This window comes from Nerophis ophidion, linkage group LG15 (assembly GCF_033978795.1).
Source record: "Nerophis ophidion isolate RoL-2023_Sa linkage group LG15, RoL_Noph_v1.0, whole genome shotgun sequence".
Lineage (NCBI taxonomy): Eukaryota > Metazoa > Chordata > Actinopteri > Syngnathiformes > Syngnathidae > Nerophis > Nerophis ophidion.
The window spans coordinates 564,181-586,680 of NC_084625.1; the positions used below are offsets into that span (position 1 = coordinate 564,181).

General features: G+C 42.0%; 1 protein-coding gene across 1 annotated transcript in view; it reads right to left on the reverse strand.

Annotated features, from left to right (window-relative positions):
• Nucleotides 1-22,500, reverse strand: part of atp8a2 (ATPase phospholipid transporting 8A2) — a 44,756-nt gene that overhangs the window by 4,911 nt on the left and 17,345 nt on the right. Inside the window, exons 3-12 of the mRNA XM_061922485.1 lie at nucleotides 8,773-8,872; nucleotides 6,173-6,271; nucleotides 6,056-6,101; nucleotides 5,841-5,881; nucleotides 1,127-1,200; nucleotides 997-1,066; nucleotides 795-922; nucleotides 625-736; nucleotides 397-565; nucleotides 161-323 (exon numbers count right to left, since the gene is read on the reverse strand). Of these exons, the coding sequence (XP_061778469.1) occupies nucleotides 161-323; nucleotides 397-565; nucleotides 625-736; nucleotides 795-922; nucleotides 997-1,066; nucleotides 1,127-1,200; nucleotides 5,841-5,881; nucleotides 6,056-6,101; nucleotides 6,173-6,271; nucleotides 8,773-8,872 (1,002 nt within the window). The remainder of the gene's footprint in view (nucleotides 1-160; nucleotides 324-396; nucleotides 566-624; nucleotides 737-794; nucleotides 923-996; nucleotides 1,067-1,126; nucleotides 1,201-5,840; nucleotides 5,882-6,055; nucleotides 6,102-6,172; nucleotides 6,272-8,772; nucleotides 8,873-22,500) is intronic.

The window sequence follows — 22,500 nt, forward strand, 5'->3', positions numbered from 1 at the left end:
CTACTATTACTACTACTGCTGCTATTACTAGTATTACTACTATTACTACTACTATTACTACTACTGCTGCTATTACTACTACTGCTGCTGTTGCAGTACCAAATGAAACAAGCAAAAGAGTGCACGAGTAATTCCTTTCATGCTGAGTGAGGACCCCTACTCAGAGGACCAATACGGGAATAAGTGGACACTCACCCAGTTGATGAAGAGTGCCTGTGTGAACCTGACCACCTCCAGGGTGACCAGCAGGCTGATGGGGATCAGGTTGTTGTACAGGATGATGAAGGTCAGCAGGTTGTAGGCGAAGTTAGCCGAGCTGTCTCCTGCACACACACCCTGTCAGCGTGTGTGTGTGTGTGTGTGTGTGTGTGTGCATACGTGCATTGTGTGTCTCACCATCGCGGGAGAGGTACCAGCAGGAAGTGTCGGTGTGCTGAGTGTTCCAGATGGCGGCGCCCACCGAGCTGATGAGGGCCATGACCAGCAGGATGCCCAGCAGGACCAGGATCTGCATGTTGGTGACTCGCTCCACGTTGGAACGCTTCAGCGGCGCCTTGGTGGAGTTCTTGTGCGGGAGAGCAGATGTTTGTCAGCAGTCCCACACTGGCAGAAGAAGAGCGGTACCTGCATCAGCTTGGAGTCGTGGCCGGTGTAGACCACGATCCCCACCACCCACTGCGTGTTCCGGATCTGGGCTCCACGCAGCAGGACCTGGTCTGGACCTAGAGGAGCAGGACTGAGGAGGACAAGTCATGAAGGAGGAGATCCTACTGCAACAATCCAGACCTTCTTACTTGTGGTTGTCCAGCCGGAGAGTCCCGGTGAAGTCGTACAGGTGTCGGTTTGGACCCTCGCACTCCAGGCGACCAGACAAGGACATCAAGTCCTCCAAGGTCTGGAAGGCGGCGGTGAGGGAAAGTCCCTGAAAGAGCAGCAGAATGGCTCAGACTCAGACTCAGATCCAGGAAGACCTGCAGACATCCAGCCAGTGCATACCTGTCTGATCTTCAAGTTGGTCTCACCATCCAGGTTGGAGGTCTCGGTGTAGCACATAGCCTGAGGTTCACTGAGGAACACAGTCCTTCAGACCAGGACCAGGACAAGTCACATGTTCATATCTACTGACCTGGACGACACCAGGACCATGTCAGCCGGGAGGTGGCTGCCATTGGTCACCTTCACAATGTCTCCTACTGCCACCTGGTGGTGGGCGGAGGAACACATGAGTGACATCATCGCCTCCTCTCATTGGACCAGCACACAATAGTCACAACTCCTGTCTTATACAGGATCTTTGACTAGCACTCTTTTAAATACTCCATGTCTTTAAAAACCACATAAACACCATACAACTCTTTTCTTATAGAGGATCTTTGACTAGCACTCTTTTAAATACTCCATGTCTTTAAAAACCACATAAACACCATACAACTCTTTTCTTATAGAGGATCTTTGACTAGCACTCTTTTAAATACTCCATGTCTTTAAAAACCACATAAACACCATACAACTCCTGTCTTATAGAGGATCTTTGACTAGCACTCTTTTAAATACTCCATGTCTTTAAAAACCACATAAACACCATACAACTCCTGTCTTATAGAGGATCTTTGACAAGCACTCTTTTAAATACTCCATGTCTTTAAAAACCACATAAACACCATACAACTCCTGTCTTATAGAGGATCTTTGACTAGCACTCATCTAAATACTCCATGTCTTTAAAAACCACATAAACACCATACAACTCCTGTCTTATAGAGGATCTTTGACTAGCACTCTTTTAAATACTCCATGTCTTTAAAAACCACATAAACACCATACAGCTCCTTTCTTATAGAGGATCTTTGACTAGCACTCTTTTAAATACTCCATGTCTTTAAAAACAATACAAACACCATACAGCTCCTGTCTTATAGAGGATCTTTGACTAGCACTCTTTTAAATACTCCATGTCTTTAAAAACCACATAAACACCATACAACTCCTGTCTTATAGAGGATCTTTGACTAGCACTCTTTTAAATACTCCATGTCTTTAAAAACAATATAAACACCATACAGCTCCTGTCTTATAGAGGATCTTTGACTAGCACTCTTTTAAATACTCCATGTCTTTAAAAACCACATAAACACCATACAACTCCTGTCTTATAGAGGATCTTTGACTAGCACTCTTTTAAATACTCCATGTCTTTAAAAACCACATAAACACCATACAGCTCCTGTCTTATAGAGGATCTTTGACTAGCACTCTTTTAAATACTCCATGTCTTTAAAAACAATATAAACACCATACAGCTCCTGTCTTATAGAGGATCTTTGACTAGCACTCTTTTAAATACTCCATGTCTTTAAAAACCACATAAACACCATACAACTCCTGTCTTATAGAGGATCTTTGACTAGCACTCTTTTAAATACTCCATGTCTTTAAAAACCACATAAACACCATACAGCTCCTGTCTTATAGAGGATCTTTGACTAGCACTCTTTTAAATACTCCATGTCTTTAAAAACCACATAAACACCATACAGCTCCTGTCTTATAGAGGATCTTTGACTAGCACTCTTTTAAATACTCCATGTCTTTAAAAACCACATAAACACCATACAACTCCTGTCTTATAGAGGATCTTTGACTAGCACTCTTTTAAATACTCCATGTCTTTAAAAACCACATAAACACCATACAGCTCCTGTCTTATAGAGGATCTTTGACTAGCACTCTTTTAAATACTCCATGTCTTTAAAAACAATATAAACACCATACAGCTCCTGTCTTATAGAGGATCTTTGACTAGCACTCTTTTAAATACTCCATGTCTTTAAAAACCACATAAACACCATACAACTCCTGTCTTATAGAGGATCTTTGACTAGCACTCTTTTAAATACTCCATGTCTTTAAAAACCACATAAACACCATACAACTCCTGTCTTATAGAGGATCTTTGACTAGCACTCTTTTAAATACTCCATGTCTTTAAAAACCACATAAACACCATACAGCTCCTGTCTTATAGAGGATCTTTGACTAGCACTCTTTTAAATACTCCATGTCTTTAAAAACAATATAAACACCATACAGCTCCTGTCTTATAGAGGATCTTTGACTAGCACTCTTTTAAATACTCCATGTCTTTAAAAAACACATAAACACCATACAACTCCTGTCTTATAGAGGATCTTTGACTAGCACTCTTTTAAATACTCCATGTCTTTAAAAACCACATAAACACCATACAGCTCCTGTCTTATAGAGGATCTTTGACTAGCACTCTTTTAAATACTCCATGTCTTTAAAAACAATATAAACACCATACAGCTCCTGTCTTATAGAGGATCTTTGACTAGCACTCTTTTAAATACTCCATGTCTTTAAAAACCACATAAACACCATACAACTCCTGTCTTATAGAGGATCTTTGACTAGCACTCTTTTAAATACTCCATGTCTTTAAAAACCACATAAACACCATACAGCTCCTGTCTTATAGAGGATCTTTGACTAGCACTCTTTTAAATACTCCATGTCTTTAAAAACAATATAAACACCATACAGCTCCTGTCTTATAGAGGATCTTTGACTAGCACTCTTTTAAATACTCCATGTCTTTAAAAACCACATAAACACCATACAACTCCTGTCTTATAGAGGATCTTTGACTAGCACTCTTTTAAATACTCCATGTCTTTAAAAACCACATAAACACCATACAGCTCCTGTCTTATAGAGGATCTTTGACTAGCACTCTTTTAAATACTCCATGTCTTTAAAAACAATATAAACACCATACAGCTCCTGTCTTATAGAGGATCTTTGACTAGCACTCTTTTAAATACTCCATGTCTTTAAAAACCACATAAACACCATACAGCTCCTGTCTTATAGAGGATCTTTGACTAGCACTCTTTTAAATACTCCATGTCTTTAAAAACCACATAAACACCATACAGCTCCTGTCTTATAGAGGATCTTTGACTAGCACTCTTTTAAATACTCCATGTCTTTAAAAACAATATAAACACCATACAGCTCCTGTCTTATAGAGGATCTTTGACTAGCACTCTTTTAAATACTCCATGTCTTTAAAAACCACATAAACACCATACAACTCCTGTCTTATAGAGGATCTTTGACTAGCACTCTTTTAAATACTCCATGTCTTTAAAAACCACATAAACACCATACAGCTCCTGTCTTATAGAGGATCTTTGACTAGCACTCTTTTAAATACTCCATGTCTTTAAAAACAATATAAACACCATACAGCTCCTGTCTTATAGAGGATCTTTGACTAGCACTCTTTTAAATACTCCATGTCTTTAAAAACCACATAAACACCATACAACTCCTGTCTTATAGAGGATCTTTGACTAGCACTCTTTTAAATACTCCATGTCTTTAAAAACCACATAAACACCATACAACTCCTGTCTTATAGAGGATCTTTGACTAGCACTCTTTTAAATACTCCATGTCTTTAAAAACCACATAAACACCATACAGCTCCTGTCTTATAGAGGATCTTTGACTAGCACTCTTTTAAATACTCCATGTCTTTAAAAACAATATAAACACCATACAGCTCCTGTCTTATAGAGGATCTTTGACTAGCACTCTTTTAAATACTCCATGTCTTTAAAAACCACATAAACACCATACAACTCCTGTCTTATAGAGGATCTTTGACTAGCACTCTTTTAAATACTCCATGTCTTTAAAAACCACATAAACACCATACAGCTCCTGTCTTATAGAGGATCTTTGACTAGCACTCTTTTAAATACTCCATGTCTTTAAAAACAATATAAACACCATACAGCTCCTGTCTTATAGAGGATCTTTGACTAGCACTCTTTTAAATACTCCATGTCTTTAAAAACCACATAAACACCATACAACTCCTGTCTTATAGAGGATCTTTGACTAGCACTCTTTTAAATACTCCATGTCTTTAAAAACCACATAAACACCATACAGCTCCTGTCTTATAGAGGATCTTTGACTAGCACTCTTTTAAATACTCCATGTCTTTAAAAACAATATAAACACCATACAGCTCCTGTCTTATAGAGGATCTTTGACTAGCACTCTTTTAAATACTCCATGTCTTTAAAAACCACATAAACACCATACAACTCCTGTCTTATAGAGGATCTTTGACTAGCACTCTTTTAAATACTCCATGTCTTTAAAAACCACATAAACACCATACAGCTCCTGTCTTATAGAGGATCTTTGACTAGCACTCTTTTAAATACTCCATGTCTTTAAAAACAATATAAACACCATACAGCTCCTGTCTTATAGAGGATCTTTGACTAGCACTCTTTTAAATACTCCATGTCTTTAAAAACCACATAAACACCATACAACTCCTGTCTTATAGAGGATCTTTGACTAGCACTCTTTTAAATACTCCATGTCTTTAAAAACCACATAAACACCATACAGCTCCTTTCTTATAGAGGATCTTTGACTAGCACTCTTTTAAATACTCCATGTCTTTAAAAACAATATAAACACCATACAGCTCCTGTCTTATAGAGGATCTTTGACTGGCACTCTTTTAAATACTCCATGTCTTTAAAAACCACATAAACACCATACAGCTCCTGTCTTATAGAGGATCTTTGACTGGCACTCTTTTAAATACTCCATGTCTTTAAAAACCACATAAACACCATACAACTCCTGTCTTATAGAGGATCTTTGACTAGCACTCTTTTAAATACTCCATGTCTTTAAAAACCACATAAACACCATACAACTCCTGTCTTATAGAGGATCTTTGACTAGCTGAACAATACTAGATGGTACTTCCTGGTGGTTACCTGTTTCCACACGACGGTGGTCCATGCTCCATTACGCAACACTGTCAGACAGCAGAAGAAGAAGACAGGAAGCGTCAGTATTGATGGTGAGCGGACATTTAATGAGAGTGTGAAGACAGCTTGGCTTTCAGCCGTGACGGCGAGACAAAGCCGGGCTACAGTAAACACGCTAAGTAAACATGCTAAGTACAGGTGAAAATAAAAGTGAAAGTAACCTGTGGTCTTCTTGTTGTTGACAGTGTTGTCTGCCGTGTGTCTCTTCTGTGAGGGGAGAAGAGGGTCCATGAGAAGTGGTAGAAGAAGTCCAGAAAAGCATGTCCTGTGGTACTCACGTAGTCCTCGATGATCTCCTTGATGCCCGCCACCGTCAGGATGAAGATGAGAGGCACCAGGGTGGTGTAGCGGCCAGTGGGGGACACGTCCGGGATTTGCTGCCGGGAGAGAAGACCACCTCTACTGTTCCTAATCATGTGGCTCACATGGCTTGTCACCAAGTTGTCCTTTAGTAGTACTAGTAGTACTAGTAGTAGTATCTCAAGGTGTACATTTATATCACCTTTGAAGTCCTAGTGGTAGTACTATCTGAATGTGTATATGTATATCATCTTTGAAGTAGTAGTACTATCTCAATGTGTATATGTATATCATCTTTGAAGTAGTAGTACTATCTCAATGTGTATATGTACATCATCTTTGAAGTAGTAGTACTATATCAATGTGTATATGTATATCATCTTTGAAGTAGTAGTACTATATCAATGTGTATATGTATATCATCTTTGAAGTAGTAGTACTATATCAATGTGTATATGTATATCATCTTTGAAGTAGTAGTACTATCTGAATGTGTATATGTATATCATCTTTGAAGTAGTAGTACTATCTGAATGTGTATATCATCTTTGAAGTAGTAGTACTATCTGAATGTGTATATGTATATCATCTTTGAAGTAGTAGTACTATATCAATGTGTATATGTATATCATCTTTGAAGTAGTAGTACTATCTGAATGTGTATATGTATATCATCTTTGAAGTAGTAGTACTATCTGAATGTGTATATCATCTTTGAAGTAGTAGTACTATCTGAATGTGTATATGTATATCATCTTTGAAGTAGTAGTACTATATCAATGTGTATATGTATATCATCTTTGAAGTATTGGTACTATATCAATGTGTATATGTATATCATCTTTGAAGTAGAAGTACTATCTCTGGAAGTAGTAGTACTATCTCTGTACTCCTGGACAAGTTTTCCTAAAAAGGTGTGTGTGCTACCTTCATGTGTGTGTTACCTACATGAGTGTGTGTTACCTGTGTGTGTGTGTGTGTGTGTTATCTTCATGAGTGTGTGTTACCTGTGTGTGTGTGTTACCTTCATGTGTGTGTGTGACCTGTAAGTGTGTGTCTTACTGTATGTCTGTGTGTGTGTCACCTTCATGAGTGTGTGTTACCTGTGTGTGTTACTGTATATCTGTGTGTGTTACCTTCATAAGTGTGTGTTACCTGTGTGTGTGTTACCTACAAGAGTGTGTGTTACCTGTATGTGTGTGTGTTACCTACATGAGTGTGTGTTACCTGTGTGTGTGTGTGTTACCTTCACGAGTGTGTGTTACCTGTGTGTGTGTGTGTTACCTTCATGTGTGTGTGTTACCTTCATGTGTGTGTGTGACCTGTAAGTGTGTGTCTTACTGTATGTCTGTGTGTGTGTCACCTTCATGAGTGTGTGTTACTGTATATCTGTGTGTGTTACCTTCATAAGTGTGTGTTACCTGTGTGTGTGTTACCTACATGAGTGTGTGTTACCTATATGCGTGTTACCTTCATGTGTGTGTGTGTTACCTGTAAGTGTGTATCTGTGAGTGTGTCACCTTCATGTGTGTGTGTTACCTGTGTGTGTGTTACTGTATGTCTGTCTGTTACCTTCATGTGTGTGTTACCTACATGAGTGTGTGTTACCTATATGCGTGTTACCTTCATGTGTGTGTGTGTTACCTGTAAGTGTGTATCTGTGAGTGTGTCACCTTCATGTGTGTGTGTTACCTGTGTGTGTGTTACTGTATGTCTGTCTGTTACCTTCATGTGTGTGTTACCTACATGAGTGTGTGTTACCTATATGCGTGTTACCTTCATGTGTGTGTGTGTTACCTGTAAGTGTGTATCTGTGAGTGTGTCACCTTCATGTGTGTGTGTTACCTGTGTGTGTGTTACTGTATGTCTGTCTGTTACCTTCATGTGTGTGTTACCTACATGAGTGTGTGTTACCTATATGCGTGTTACCTTCATGTGTGTGTGTGTTACCTGTAAGTGTGTATCTGTGAGTGTGTCACCTTAATGTGTGTGTGTTACCTGTGTGTGTGTTACTGTATGTCTGTCTGTTACCTTCATGTGTGTGTTACCTACATGAGTGTGTGTTACCTATATGCGTGTTACCTTCATGTGTGTGTGTGTTACCTGTAAGTGTGTATCTGTGAGTGTGTCACCTTCATGTGTGTGTGTTACCTGTGTGTGTGTTACTGTATGTCTGTCTGTTACCTTCATGTGTGTGTGTGTTACCTGTAAGTGTGTGTGTTATCTGTGTGTGTTACCTTCATGAGTGTGTGTTACCTTCATGTGTGTGTGTGTGTGTTACCTGTAAGTGTGTGTGTTACTGTATGTGTGTGTGTTACCTGTAAATGTGTGTTACTGTATGTGTGTGTGTGTTACCTTCATGAGTGTGTGTTACCTGGTTGTGTGTTACCTTCATGTGTGTGTGTTACCTTCATGTGTGTGTGTTACCTGTAAGTGTGTGTGTGTTACCTTCACGAGTGCATGTTACCTTCATGAGTGTGTGTGTTACCTTCGTGTGTGTGTTGCCTTCATGTGTGTGTGTTACTGTATGTGTGTGTTACCTTCATGTGTGTGTGTTACCTGCATGTGTGTGTGTTACCTGCATGAGTGCGATGAAGAGGAAGAAGGAGTTGGCGGCCCTCCTGATCTGCTCGTAGAGGAAGCGGGGAAGGAAGGTGAGGACTCCATACTTGGTGGTGCTGCACGACAACAACCACCATTGTCACATCATACACCATACTGACATACCATCATACACCATGATGACATACCATCATACACCATACTGACATACCATCATACACCATGATGACATACCATCATACACCATGATGACATACCATCATACACCATACTGACATACCATCATACACCATACTGACATACCATCATACACCATACTGACATACCATCATACACCATGATGACATACCATCATACACCATACTGACATACCATCATACACCATACTGACATACCATCATACACCATGATGACATACCATCATACACCATACTGACATACCATCATACACCATACTGACATACCATCATACACCATACTGACATACCATCATACACCATACTGACATACCATCATACACCATACTGACATACCATCATACACCATGATGACATACCATCATACACCATACTGACATACCATCATACACCATGATGACATACCATCATACACCATACTGACATACCATCATACACCATACTGACATACCATCATACACCATGATGACATACCATCATACACCATGATGACATACCATCATACACCATGATGACATACCATCATACACCATACTGACATACCATCATACACCATACTGACATACCATCATACACCATACTGACATACCATCATACACCATACTGACATACCATCATACACCATGATGACATACCATCATACACCATACTGACATACCATCATACACCATACTGACATACCATCATACACCATACTGACATACCATCATACACCATACTGACATACCATCATACACCATACTGACATACCATCATACACCATGATGACATACCATCATACACCATGATGACATACCATCATACACCATGATGACATACCATCATACACCATACTGACATACCATCATACACCATACTGACATACCATCATACACCATACTGACATACCATCATACACCATAATGACATACCATCATACACCATGATGACATACCATCATACACCATACTGACATACCATCATACACCATACTGACATACCATCATACACCATACTGACATACCATCATACACCATACTGACATACCATCATACACCATGATGACATACCATCATACACCATACTGACATACCATCATACACCATACTGACATACCATCATACACCATACTGACATACCATCATACACCATACTGACATACCATCATACACCATACTGACATACCATCATACACCATGATGACATACCATCATACACCATACTGACATACCATCATACACCATACTGACATACCATCATACACCATACTGACATACCATCATACACCATACTGACATACCATCATACACCATGATGACATACCATCATACACCATGATGACATACCATCATACACCATACTGACATACCATCATACACCATACTGACATACCATCATACACCATACTGACATACCATCATACACCATACTGACATACCATCATACACCATACTGACATACCATCATACACCATACTGACATACCATCATACACCATGACTGACATACCATCATACACCATGATGACATACCATCATACACCATGATGACATACCATCATACACCATACTGACATACCATCATACACCATACTGACATACCATCATACACCATACTGACATACCATCATACACCATGATGACATACCATCATACACCATACTGACATACCATCATACACCATACTGACATACCATCATACACCATACTGACATACCATCATACACCATACTGACATACCATCATACACCATGATGACATACCATCATACACCATACTGACATACCATCATACACCATACTGACATACCATCATACACCATACTGACATACCATCATACACCATGACTGACATACCATCATACACCATACTGACATACCATCATACACCATACTGACATACCATCATACACCATACTGACATACCATCATACACCATGATGACATACCATCATACACCATGATGACATACCATCATACACCATACTGACATACCATCATACACCATACTGACATACCATCATACACCATACTGACATACCATCATACACCATACTGACATACCATCATACACCATGATGACATACCATCATACACCATGATGACATACCATCATACACCATGATGACATACCATCATACACCATACTGACATACCATCATACACCATACTGACATACCATCATACACCATACTGACATACCATCATACACCATAATGACATACCATCATACACCATGATGACATACCATCATACACCATACTGACATACCATCATACACCATACTGACATACCATCATACACCATACTGACATACCATCATACACCATACTGACATACCATCATACACCATACTGACATACCATCATACACCATGACTGACATACCATCATACACCATGATGACATACCATCATACACCATACTGACATACCATCATACACCATACTGACATACCATCATACACCATACTGACATACCATCATACACCATACTGACATACCATCATACACCATACTGACATACCATCATACACCATGATGACATACCATCATACACCATACTGACATACCATCATACACCATACTGACATACCATCATACACCATACTGACATACCATCATACACCATACTGACATACCATCATACACCATACTGACATACCATCATACACCATACTGACATACCATCATACACCATACTGACATACCATCATACACCATGATGACATAACATCATACACCATGATGACATACCATCATACACCATACTGACATACCATCATACACCATACTGAGATACCATCATACACCATACTGACATACCATCATACACCATACTGACATACCATCATACACCATACTGACATACCATCATACACCATACTGAGATACCATCATACACCATACTGACATACCATCATACACCATACTGACATACCATCATACACCATACTGACATACCATCATACACCATACTGAGATACCATCATACACCATACTGACATACCATCATACACCATGATGACATACCATCATACACCATACTGACATACCATCATACACCATACTGACATACCATCATACACCATACTGACATACCATCATACACCATACTGACATACCATCATACACCATACTGACATACCATCATACACCATACTGACATACACCATACTGACATACCATCATACACCATACTGACATACCATCATACACCATACTGACATACCATCATACACCATACTGACATACCATCATACACCATACTGACATACCATCATACACCATACTGACATACCATCATACACCATACTGACATACCATCATACACCATACTGACATACACCATACTGACATACCATCATACACCATACTGACATACCATCATACACCATACTGACATACCATCATACACCATACTGACATACCATCATACACCATACTGACATACCATCATACACCATACTGACATACCATCATACACCATACTGACATACCATCATACACCATGATGACATACCATCATACACCATGATGACATACCATCATACACCATACTGACATACCATCATACACCATGATGACATACCATCATACACCATACTGACATACCATCATACACCATACTGACATACCATCATACACCATACTGACATACCATCATACACCATACTGACATACACCATACTGACATACCATCATACACCATACTGACATACCATCATACACCATACTGACATACCATCATACACCATACTGACATACCATCATACACCATACTGACATACCATCATACACCATACTGACATACCATCATACACCATACTGACATACCATCATACACCATGATGACATACCATCATACACCATACTGACATACCATCATACACCATACTGACATACCATCATACACCATACTGACATACCATCATACACCATACTGACATACCATCATACACCATGATGACATACCATCATACACCATACTGACATACCATCATACACCATAACTGACATACCATCATACACCATACTGACATACCATCATACACCATACTGACATACCATCATACACCATGATGACATACCATCATACACCATACTGACATACCATCATACACCATACTGACATACCATCATACACCATACTGACATACCATCATACACCATGATGACATACCATCATACACCATACTGACATACCATCATACACCATACTGACATACCATCATACACCATACTGACATACCATCATACACCATGATGACATACCATCATACACCATGATGACATACCATCATACACCATACTGACATACCATCATACACCATACTGACATACCATCATACACCATACTGACATACCATCATACACCATACTGACATACCATCATACACCATGATGACATACCATCATACACCATGATGACATACCATCATACACCATGATGACATACCATCATACACCATACTGACATACCATCATACACCATACTGACATACCATCATACACCATACTGACATACCATCATACACCATAATGACATACCATCATACACCATGATGACATACCATCATACACCATACTGACATACCATCATACACCATACTGACATACCATCATACACCATACTGACATACCATCATACACCATACTGACATACCATCATACACCATACTGACATACCATCATACACCATGATGACATACCATCATACACCATGATGACATACCATCATACACCATACTGACATACCATCATACACCATACTGACATACCATCATACACCATACTGACATACCATCATACACCATACTGACATACCATCATACACCATACTGACATACCATCATACACCATGATGACATACCATCATACACCATACTGACATACCATCATACACCATACTGACATACCATCATACACCATACTGACATACCATCATACACCATACTGACATACCATCATACACCATACTGACATACCATCATACACCATACTGACATACCATCATACACCATACTGACATACCATCATACACCATGATGACATAACATCATACACCATGATGACATACCATCATACACCATACTGACATACCATCATACACCATACTGACATACCATCATACACCATACTGACATACCATCATACACCATACTGACATACCATCATACACCATACTGAGATACCATCATACACCATACTGACATACCATCATACACCATACTGACATACCATCATACACCATACTGACATACCATCATACACCATACTGAGATACCATCATACACCATACTGACATACCATCATACACCATGATGACATACCATCATACACCATACTGACATACCATCATACACCATACTGACATACCATCATACACCATACTGACATACCATCATACACCATACTGACATACCATCATACACCATACTGACATACCATCATACACCATACTGACATACACCATACTGACATACCATCATACACCATACTGACATACCATCATACACCATACTGACATACCATCATACACCATACTGACATACCATCATACACCATACTGACATACCATCATACACCATACTGACATACCATCATACACCATACTGACATACCATCATACACCATACTGACATACACCATACTGACATACCATCATACACCATACTGACATACCATCATACACCATACTGACATACCATCATACACCATACTGACATACCATCATACACCATACTGACATACCATCATACACCATACTGACATACCATCATACACCATACTGACATACCATCATACACCATGATGACATACCATCATACACCATGATGACATACCATCATACACCATACTGACATACCATCATACACCATGATGACATACCATCATACACCATACTGACATACCATCATACACCATACTGACATACCATCATACACCATACTGACATACCATCATACACCATACTGACATACACCATACTGACATACCATCATACACCATACTGACATACCATCATACACCATACTGACATACCATCATACACCATACTGACATACCATCATACACCATACTGACATACCATCATACACCATACTGACATACCATCATACACCATACTGACATACCATCATACACCATGATGACATACCATCATACACCATACTGACATACCATCATACACCATACTGACATACCATCATACACCATACTGACATACCATCATACACCATACTGACATACCATCATACACCATGATGACATACCATCATACACCATACTGACATACCATCATACACCATACTGACATACCATCATACACCATACTGACATACCATCATACACCATACTGACATACCATCATACACCATACTGACATACCATCATACACCATACTGACATACACCATACTGACATACCATCATACACCATACTGACATACCATCATACACCATACTGACATACCATCATACACCATACTGACATACCATCATACACCATACTGACATACCATCATACACCATACTGACATACCATCATACACCATACTGACATACCATCATACACCATACTGACATACACCATACTGACATACCATCATACACCATACTGACATACCATCATACACCATACTGACATACCATCATACACCATACTGACATACCATCATACACCATACTGACATACCATCATACACCATACTGACATACCATCATACACCATACTGACATACCATCATACACCATGATGACATACCATCATACACCATGATGACATACCATCATACACCATACTGACATACCATCATACACCATGATGACATACCATCATACACCATACTGACATACCATCATACACCATACTGACATACCATCATACACCATACTGACATACCATCATACACCATACTGACATACACCATACTGACATACCATCATACACCATACTGACATACCATCATACACCATACTGACATACCATCATACACCATACTGACATACCATCATACACCATACTGACATACCATCATACACCATACTGACATACCATCATACACCATACTGACATACCATCATACACCATGATGACATACCATCATACACCATACTGACATACCATCATACACCATACTGACATACCATCATACACCATACTGACATACCATCATACACCATACTGACATACCATCATACACCATGATGACATACCATCATACACCATACTGACATACCATCATACACCATACTGACATACCATCATACACCATACTGACATACCATCATACACCATACTGACATACCATCATACACCATGATGACATACCATCATACACCATGATGACATACCATCATACACCATGATGACATACCATCATACACCATGATGACATACCATCATACACCATGATGACATACCATGATGACATACCATCATACACCATACTGACATACCATCATACACCATACTGACATACCATCATACACCATACTGACATACCATCATACACCATACTGACATACCATCATACATCATGATGACATACCATCATACACCATGATGACATACCATCATACACCATGATGACATACCATCATACACCATGACATACCATCATACACCATGATGACATACCATGATGACATACCCTCATACACCATGATGACATACCATCATACACCATACTGACATACCATCATACACCATGATGACATACCATCATACACCATACTGACATACCATCATACACCATACTGACATACCATCATACACCATGATGACATACCATCATACACCATGATGACATACCATCATACACCATGATGACATACCATCATACACCATGATGACATACCATCATACACCATGATGACATACCATGATGACATACCATCATACACCATGATGACATACCATCATACACCATGATGACATACCATCATACACCATGATGACATACCATCATACACCATGATGACATACCATCATACACCATGATGACATACCATGATGACATACCATCATACACCATACTGACATACCATCATACACCATACTGACATACCATCATACACCATGATGACATACCATCATACACCATGATGACATACCATCATACACCATGAGATAGCATGATACACAACATCCATGATCCATCCATCCATCCATCTTCTTCCGCTTATCCGAGGTCAGGTTGCGGGGGCAGCAGCCTAAGCAGGGAAGCCCAGACTTCCCTCTCGCTTGCCACTTGGTCCAGCTCCTCCCGGGGGATCCTGAGGCGTTCCCAGGCCAGCCGGGAGACATAGTCTTCCCAACGTGTCCTGGGTCTTCCCCGTGGCCTCCTACCTGTTGGACGTGCCCCAAACATCTCCCTAGGGAGGCGCTAGGGTGGCATCCTGACCAGATGCCCGAACCACCTCATAAGTTCGGGGAAGCCATGGAAAACGACTTCCGGACGGCTTCGAAACGATTGTGGACCACCATACGCCGCCTCAGGAAGGGCAAGCAGTGCACTGTCAACACCGTGTATGGTGCTGATGGTGTTCTGCTGACTTCGACTGCGGATGTTGTGGATCGATTGGAGGGAATACTTTGAAGACCTCCTCAATCCCACCAACACGTCTTCCTATGAGGAAGCAGTGCCTGGACAATCTGTGGTGGACTCTCCTATTTCTGGGGCTGAGGTTGCTGAGGTAGTTAAAAAGCTCCTCGGTGGCAAGGCCCCGGGGGTAGATGAGACCCGCCCGGAGTTTCTTAAGGCTCTGGATGCTGTGGGGCTGTCTTGGTTGACAAGACTCTGCAGCATTGCGTGGACATTGGGGGCGGTACGGTACGTCTGGATTAACAGACCGGGGTGGTGGTCCCTTTCTTTAAGAAAGGGGGATCGGAGGGTGTGTTCCAACTATGGTGGGATCACACTCCTCAGCCTTCCCGGTAAGGTTTATTCAGGTGTACTGGAGAGGAGGCAACGCTGGATAGTCCAACCTCGGATTCAGGAGGAACAGTGTGGTTTTCGTCCTGGTCGTGGAACAGTGGACCAGCTCTATACTCTGGGCAGGGTTCTTGAGGGTGCATGGGAGTTTGCCCAACCAGTCTACATGTGCTTTGTGGACTTGGAAAAGGCGTTTGACCGTGTCCCTCGGGAAGTCCTGTGGGGAGTGCTCAGAGAGTATGGGGTATCGGACTGTCTTATTGTGGCGGTCCGCTCCCTGTATGATCAGTGCCAGAACATAGTCCACTCCCTGTATGATCAGTGTCAGAACATAGTCCACTCCCTGTATGATCAGTGTCAGAGCTTGGTCCGCATTGCTGGCAGTAAGTCGGCCACGTTTCCAGTGAGGGTTGGACTCCGCCAAGGTTGCCCTTTGTCACCCATTCTGTTCATCATCCATGATGAGATAGCAATTATTTAGCGACTGTACATTTCTCTACTTTTCTTCATCACATTCAGGTCAACATCATGGCTTCCACAACTTAAAAACAGTTTTGTGTTTGTTTATACGTGAGAAGACATGACAGTAATAGCAAGTATTGTAGACCTTAGAAGACGCTACACAAACTCTGACACTATTTTTAACTTGAATTGCCAATCTGGTGAAGTCAGGGGAGCGGCTCCACACTGTGTATGGAGACACAATCTTGGTTGCTGGCCGATCGCCAGAAAAGGGCTTTTATCAACAAAGGCGACCACTGTACTTTTTCATGAAAACATGCTGATGCAGCGCCCGGACCTCCTTTTAATCACGGCAGCCATTTTTATACTTTCATGCAAAAAGTCCTTCAAGTAGGAAAGTAGATTTATGATCAGCTGCGTGGGGCAGGAGTGTGCAGCCTCCATCAGGCCGAGTATCGACTGGCTTCCTTTTAGGAACACTTGAGTCAACCTTCAAGACCGTGGAGTGGACCGATAAGATCCTCTGGGATTGTTTCATGCACAAAATGGAAAGGCAGACTCCGCACTTGAGTCATGGTTCCAGGAAATTGTGTTCAGTTTGGGAACTTTGTCCAAAGTTGAAGTCTGCTCACTCCCGCTGCTGCTGGTCGCCACTTCAAAGCTAGCTGCTATCTTTCTAGCTGTGTGCTTCTAATTGTTGTGAGACAGCGCTCCCACAGTGTTGTTGTGAGACAGCGCCCCCACAGTGTTGTTGTGAGACAGCGCTCCCACAGTGTTGTTGTGAGACAGCGCCCCCCAGTGTTGTTGTGAGACAGCGCTCCCACAGTGTTGTTGTGAGACAGCGCCCCCCAGTGTTGTTGTGAGGCAGCGCTCCCACAGTGTTGTTGTGAGACAGCGCCCCCACAGTGTTGTTGTGAGACAGCGCCCCCACAGTGTTGTTGTGAGACAGCGCTCCCACAGTGTTGTTGTGAGACAGCGCTCCCACAGTGTTGTTGTGAGACAGCGCCCCCCAGTGTTGTTGTGAGGCAGCGCTCCCACAGTGTTGTTGTGAGACAGCGCCCCCACAGTGTTGTTGTGAGACAGCGCCCCCACAGTGTTGTTGTGAGACAGCGCTCCCACAGTGTTGTTGTGAGACAGCGCCCCCCAGTGTTGTTGTGAGGCAGCGCTCCCACAGTGTTGTTGTGAGACAGCGCCCCCCAGTGTTGTTGTGAGACAGCGCCCCCCAGTGTTGTTGTGAGACAGCGCCCCCCAGTGTTGTTGTGAGACAGCGCCCCCACAGTGTTGTTGTGAGACAGCGCCCCCCCAGTGTTGTTGTGAGACAGCGCCCCCACAGTGTTGTTGTGAGACAGCGCCCCCACAGTGTTGTTGTGAGACAGCGCTCCCACAATGTTGTTGTGAGACAGCACCCCCCAGTGTTGTTGTGAGACAGCGCCCCCACAGTGTTTTTGTGAGACAGCGCTCCCACAATGTTGTTGTGAGACAGCGCCCCCCAGTGTTGTTGTGAGACAGCGCCCCCACAGTGTTGTTGTGAGACAGCGCCCCCACAGTGTTGTTGTGAGACAGCACCCCCCAGTGTTGTTGTGAGACAGCGCCCCCACAGTGTTGTTGTGAGACAGCGCTCCCACAATGTTGTTGTGAGACAGCGCTCCCACAGTGTTGTTGTGAGACAGCGCCCCCCAGTGTTGTTGTGAGACAGCGCCCCCCAGTGTTGTTGTGAGACAGCGCCCCCACAGTGTTGTTGTGAGACAGCGCTCCCACAATGTTGTTGTGAGACAGCGCTCCCACAGTGTTGTTGTGAGGCAGCGCTCCCCCAGTGTTGTTGTGAGACAGCGCCCCCCAGTGTTGTTGTGAGACAGCGCCCCCACAGTGTTGTTGTGAGACAGCGCCCCCACAGTGTTGTTGTGAGACAGCGCCCCCACAGTGTTGTTGTGAGACAGCGCTCCCACAATGTTGTTGTGAGACAGCACCCCCCAGTGTTGTTGTGAGACAGCGCCCCCACAGTGTTTTTGTGAGACAGCGCCCCCACAGTGTTGTTGTGAGACAGCGCTCCCACAATGTTGTTGTGAGACAGCGCTCCCACAATGTTGTTGTGAGACAGCGCCCCCCAGTGTTGTTGTGAGACAGCGCCCCCACAGTGTTGTTGTGAGACAGCGCCCCCACAGTGTTGTTGTGAGACAGCGCCCCCCAGTGTTGTTGTGAGACAGCGCCCCCCCAGTGTTGTTGTGAGACAGCGCTCCCACAATGTTGTTGTGAGACAGCGCCCCCCAGTGTTGTTGTGAGACAGCGCCCCCACAGTGTTGTTGTGAGACAGCGCTCCCACAGTGTTGTTGTGAGACAGCGCCCCCACAGTGTTGTTGTGAGACAGCGCCCCCCCAGTGTTGTTGTGAGACAGCGCCCCCACAGTGTTGTTGTGAGACAGCGCCCCCACAGTGTTGTTGTGAGACAGCGCCCCCCACAGTGTTGTTGTGAGACACAAATGTCACAGGACACGTGTTGTGGACTAAGATGAGAGTGGCACTAGCCATGGTGAATGATGGCCTTGGCTGCAGAAGAGCTTTCATCTGCCACTAATCAATAGTTGAAGACATCAAGCACAGGGCAGCAGATGAAATAGGAGATCAGAACACTAAATATATGTACTCTCTGTACCTCACTAATGGCATCTGACCTAATTACTTAGCAGCCTGAACAACTAAAGGACATTACCATGGTCTGGACTCTCACTATTATGTTAGATCCACTATGGACTGGACTCTCACTATTATGTTAGATCCACTATGGACTGGACTCTCACTATTATGTTAGATCCATTATGGACTGGACTCTCACACTATTATGTTAGATCCACTATGGACTGGACTCTCACACTATTATGTTAGATCCACTATGGACTGGACTCTCACACTATTATGTTAGATCCACTATGGACTGGACTCTCACTATTATGTTAGATCCACTATGGACTGGACTCTCACACTATTATGTTAGATCCACTATGGACTGGACTCTCACTATTATGTTAGATCCACTATGGACTGGACTCTCACTATTATGTTAGATCCACTATGGACTGGACTCTCACACTATTATGTTAGATCCACTATGGACTGGACTCTCACTATTATGTTAGATCCACTATGGACTGGACTCTCACTATTATGTTAGATCCACTATGGACTGGACTCTCACTATTATGTTAGATCCACTATGGACTGGACTCTCACACTATTATGTTAGATCCACTATGGACTGGACTCTCACTATTATGTTAGATCCACTATGGACTGGACTCTCACACTATTATGTTAGATCCACTATGGACTGGACTCTCACTATTATGTTAGATCCACTATGGACTGGACTCTCACTATTATGTTAGATCCACTATGGACTGGACTCTCACACTATTATGTTAGATCCACTATGGACTGGACTCTCACTATTATGTTAGATCCACTATGGACTGGACTCTCACCATTATGTTAGATCCACTATGGACTGGACTCTCTCACTATTATGTTAGATCCACTATGGACTGGACTCTCACACTATTATGTTAGATCCACTATGGACTGGACTCTCACACTATTATGTTAGATCCACTATGGACTGGACTCTCACACTATTATGTTAGATCCACTATGGACTGGACTCTCACACTATTATGTTAGATCCACTATGGACTGGACTCTCACACTATTATGTTAGATCCACTATGGACTGGACTCTCACACTATTATGTTAGATCCACTATGGACTGGACTCTCACACTATTATGTTAGATCCACTATGGACTGGACTCTCACACTATTATGTTAGATCCACTATGGACTGGACTCTCACACTATTATGTTAGATCCACTATGGACTGGACTCTCTCACTATTATGTTAGATCCACTATGGACTGGACTCTCACTATTATGTTAGATCCACTATGGACTGGACTCTCACTATTATGTTAGATCCACTATGGACTGGACTCTCACTATTATGTTAGATCCACTATGGACTGGACTCTCACTATTATGTTAGATCCACTATGGACTGGACTCTCACTATTATGTTAGATCCACTATGGACTGGACTCTCACACTATTATGTTAGATCCACTATGGACTGGACTCTCACTATTATGTTAGATCCACTATGGACTGGACTCTCACACTATTATG